Raw genomic sequence first — 5,115 nt, forward strand, 5'->3', positions numbered from 1 at the left:
AAATAAATATAAAATTAAATTAATTATCCTAACATTAACTTCAAAAATATAAAATCACTCTCCAAATCTCTCTTCATTTCTAAAAACATTACTATACTTCTGCAATAATAAGTGAAATGAAGTAGAAAATTATATACCCAACAATGCCAACAGTATGAATGATGTTGGAAAGGAGGAAGAAATTTGCGTCAAGTTCAAACACATGGTGAAATAGATAGAAATTTTGTTAAAGTATTGAAGTTGTGAATGAAAATCAATGAAGCAAAAGCAAATTAAATACAAATTTTACATACATGTGAAATCTCAGAACAGTAGAAAAGTGACATAAAATAAAGGTAAGCTCTAAATCTGAACATAAGATTCTTTTTTTAATATCTAAAATTGTTCTGCTTGTGTATGAGATTATCTGTTTATGTCTAAGATTCTTCTGCTTAAGCTTTATTGAAAAAGAATCTGAACTGAACCAGTTCACACCGCAATTGTGGTCCGTTGTCGATGCATTACTAACCACAACCACAATATTGCGGCCGCATAAGGTGATCCCATAACGATCACGATAGAATCAAAGGACAAAACAACTCAGGGAATGGCTAGAGAAATAAATATAAATTATTTCTAAATATTCATTCATTTCTAACGACTCAAACAAATCAGTAACAAATTAGTAACGTAGTTCAATTCACTTTAATCACTATCAGTATCACACTATCATCTCGTTGAATCACTATCACATTTCTAAAAGCTATTACACTAATCACTCTTTACGCTTATCTTTTGTTTTCACATATTCAGGTATACATGATGACCAAAATATTGGCAACAAAGTGCATGCAGCTTGCACCAAAATTCCAAAAGGAAATCCTGAAAAATCACTTCCTGTTATCCTAACATATGATGCAAGTGCCACACCAAGGTATCCACTCACAATGAATGCCAATGCTACAGCAGACATAAGAAATGCCATTATTGATCCTTCACAGCCTTGTGGACATAGCTGTGCTATCAACACAGTGAATGGTAGAAACTTGAAGAAGAATAGAACCTCCAAGAATCCGGAGAAAATTACTACGTAGAGTGTGTCCGGTACTCCCATTTCGCGATAGAAACCGTGCACGAATAAGAAATCGGATATCATTAAAATCGCCATTGTTGCTTGAATCGCTGATATCAGTTTCCTCGGTGAGACGGATTTTAAGTATCGGTTATATATAACACCCCATAGAAGTGTTGTTGCTTGACCAAAAACCTTGGAGATACCTAATACCGACGAGTCGATTTTTAAGTATTGTGTCTGGTAGAAGAACATGGTTCCGTTAAGTAAAGGAATAACGGCATAAGATAATGCAAACCATGAGATGGAATAAGCGATTTCGGGTTTTCTTAGTGCGGAAGATAGTTCTGAGAGCTGTTTCTTTATCCCGACAGATGGATTTTTTGGGAGTCCGAGAGAGCTCTCCCGGACTGAAATGGTTACGAAGAATTGGAGAGCAACGAGGAGGCTGAAAAACATAAACATGAGTTGTGGGGAGACTCGGCCGATGAAAATCCCACCAAGAAGGTTGCCGAGGACTCCTCCTATAGAGGAAGCTATCCAAACAAAGGATTGGAGGTTGCCTGAGGAAGATGGTTGTTGAGAGTGCTTGGTTGAAGGAGATTGTTTACCCATCTCGGCAACGATGGCGTCATTCGCTACCTCGGTTATTGAAGCACCTAGATTACCCAGGAGGAGGTATATAGAGATAGCGAAAACAGATATGCTTGATGGAGAGATTGCTATTGCTAACCATGACAGTGCCTGCAAGAAAGCTGCACAAGCAAATTTTGAAGAAATATTTAAGAATTTTGAATTGTGAAAAATGCAGTCAAAGAAGCATAATAAAAAAGCATCAATATCAATTCCAATCTTAGCAAACAAGAAACTAGGAACCATAAAGGAAAAGTGCAGCAGTTTCTAAATGTCAAGTAGCATTTGCTTGTGTTCTAAGAAACATTGCTGACCATTGGCTCAAGTAAATGTTGTTCTCAGTTTTGCTTTTTCCTCAACAGAAGACCATACAATTCAAGCTTCAGAGCCAACAAATTTTCATATCTAAAAGAAATGTCATAACTCAATTACTAGTTTCCACATGACATACCTAATGTAACAATTTTGAATAATTCTAAATTTAAGATTTTAAAAGATGGCCTCTCTACTCAGTCACAATCGGCGATAAAAGTATGAAACAATGACTCCGACATGACACTTTACATGTAAACACTACTATGGTAAAAACATAGGACGCTAACATGTGTCCAATACAGACACACCTAATATCAGGAGTGTTTGTGCTTAACCAGGTTGTTTGGTCTCTCATTAGTGTTCAACATAGCCACATAGGGCATCTTCCTATACGTGTAGAGGAACCGGGGAGATATTTTGAATGTAGTTATGCTTTTTTATTAAAAAAAAAAAAAGAGGTGCAACTCAAGGACGACTTTTCAGGAGATCACATATCTTAGTACTATTTTTGTTCGAGCACACTTAATTGCGGAGTTGAGATGGGGATCCGGTGCATTAATACTGGTATGACCGCACTCTTGAACTCTTGAATATAGTTATGCATTGAACAATTGGTTTTCCAATAAGTTTTCATCAGGATGATTCCTCATCACCTCTTGTATTAAATTAAAGAAACTCATTCAATAACCATTGAACAATTTTTCACTTCCTTGAAATAATTGTGATTAGGAAGGCTAACAAAGTAGCATAAACTTATGCTGCCTTTGAGTTCAAGCAACAAATTCTATCTATTCATTTAAAAAGTAAAATTCTACACACACCAAACCCAATTCTTAAAAGTAAAATTCTTTTCTTCATAGTTGTCATAGAAATCCTTATCAAACCGAGATTCATATCATGAATCAAAAAAAAAAATTTCTAAATTGTGAATCAAATCTAAATATAACATTACTAATCAAAATATAATATTTTTACACAAAAATACTATAGACTGTTATGTTATGTTACCTCCAAGAGCGATGTAAGGAACACGATGCTGACCATAGATGTAAACAGAATCCGAAACAAGACCATAAATTGGTTTTCCAACCATAGGAATACTTGCTGAACTTTGAAGAATTTGAAGAGTCGAAGGATTCACATTCAAACCATCTTTGAGAAAGAAACTCACTACTAACCATGGAAAACATCTGAATCCTTGTACCCAATAACCCAAACCCAACACTTTTCTCATCAATTTGTCACCACCACCACCGCTTTTGCTACCGCCACCGCCATCACCCTCCGAAGACACCATTTTCAGTTACACTTTACTTTCGTAACGGTTAAAGAACAGAATGTGTTGTTCCGAATAAAGAAATAATTGTATTAGAGGTTTCGGGTTTTTTAAGGAAATAAAGTAGGGGCTGTTTTTTTTTCTGCTTAGTGGCACACTCACAAGGTGACACGTGTTCTTGTTCGGTTATAAAATTTTCGTTATGAATAAAAATCTCATACTCTTGTCTTGTGGAATGTTCTGATTTGCATAGAATTGTTTCTTTCTGAGTTTAATAGAGATTAATTCCTTTAATTGAATTAGGATTAAACGTTAATAAAGATATTTTAATTAAAGTTTTGTTGTTATTATATGGAAATTTTTTCACCCACCTCCTAACCTTCTTGCTCACCCCTGGTGAATTTACAACACTACCCTCTTGTTTCGGAAGTTCATTTTCGAAAAGGTACTTTTTTTTAAAAAAAAAAAAGTGTTTTCGGAAATGAACTTCCGAAAACGTGTTTTTTTTAATATAAAATATTGATTTCGGAGATGCATCTCCGAAATAAAGTTACATTTTCAGAAAATGTGGTGTTTCGGAAGTGCATCTCCGAACTCACCCCCTTGGAGGAATTCGGAAATGCACTTCCGAAAAAAGGTCTGGACAGAAGAAAAATAACAAACAAGAACGATTCGCTTTATTTAATCGGATGAAGACGATGGAGGAGACGCTGTAACAGGTTAGAAAGTCCTGATCCTCTAGAAATCCATACCACATTGTAACTTACCAACATAATAAACAACAACAAAAAACTTATGAGCAAACTATACTTACATCATAGTGGTGTAGATCCTTATCAGTCACTCGCAACTGAAAATGATTAGCACGAACTTGAATTTTCCTTCCCAATTTTCCTTCTGAGACGACGGAGCCGACTCTAGAGTAGCCTTCTGTTTAACTTCGGCATTCAGGCTCTCGATGGAGATCAGAGCCGAACTCAAGGAAGCAACCGGCGCTACGACAGATGGAACAAACGGCGCTGAAACAGATGGACGAACAACCGGAGCTGCAACAACAGACGGAGGAGAGGTAACCGGGGCCGGAGCATATGACGGAGGAGATGGATGTCCGGAGGAAGAAGGATTGGAGGTACGTCCACCGCGAGAGCCACGACCACCACCACCACGGCCTGATCCTACATCATTGATGGATGATTGTTGAGAATGTGCAGGAGATGGTTGACTCCGGCGAGACATTGTAATGAAAGCAGTAACAAGAGATAGAAAACGTTAAAGCAAAGAAGAAGACTAACGATCGAAAATGATTTGGGATATGATTGAAAGAAAAATCAGTGAGAGAGCGGTTTATAAATAAGAAAGTGTTTAGAAGTTAACCGTAGAGTTGTGGGGAGAAGGAAAGGCACCTCGAAATTTAAAAGGTTTTTTTATTCTTTTAAATAGGGAAAGTCAAAGTTCTATGTTTATAATCCAGAAGATGGATAGTGTTCGCGGCGATGAAATCCAAGAATCTACATATTGAAATCAGAATAATCCAAAAACTAAGATGATAAATCCAAAACAAAAACACTGTGCGATACAATCCGAAATCAGAACAAAACAAAACAAAACACGTCAAATAAAACAAAAAACACATTATTCTTCCCGACGAGCGAACTCCTCCGAATGAAGATACTGATACCAATCCGCATCTCACTCAGTCTCAGAACCATCAGCATCAACCACGACTCTCACGCCAGATAGTTGAGCTTGAGCATCCGGGCCCCGGGGCCCCTAGGAACGAGAAGTAGAGTCGGTCGAAACATTCTTCTTCTCCTTCACCTCCTTCACTCCGCGAGAGCAC

The 5,115-nt window shown here is 37.1% G+C and overlaps 1 protein-coding gene across 1 annotated transcript; it reads right to left on the minus strand.

Moving 5' to 3' along the window:
• Positions 1 to 650: 650 nt before the first annotated feature.
• LOC131635546 (probable folate-biopterin transporter 7) lies at positions 651 to 3,343 on the minus strand. The gene is made up of 2 exons (XM_058906172.1): positions 3,008 to 3,343; positions 651 to 1,806 (listed from the first exon to the last, which is right to left on the minus strand). Exons 1-2 carry the CDS (start codon positions 3,294 to 3,296, stop codon positions 755 to 757), a joined length of 1,341 nt encoding a protein of 446 aa, XP_058762155.1. The 5' UTR covers positions 3,297 to 3,343; the 3' UTR covers positions 651 to 754.
• Between the last annotated feature and the right edge of the window lie 1,772 nt (positions 3,344 to 5,115).

This window comes from Vicia villosa, unplaced genomic scaffold (genome assembly GCF_029867415.1).
Source record: "Vicia villosa cultivar HV-30 ecotype Madison, WI unplaced genomic scaffold, Vvil1.0 ctg.001509F_1_1, whole genome shotgun sequence".
Lineage (NCBI taxonomy): Eukaryota > Viridiplantae > Streptophyta > Magnoliopsida > Fabales > Fabaceae > Vicia > Vicia villosa.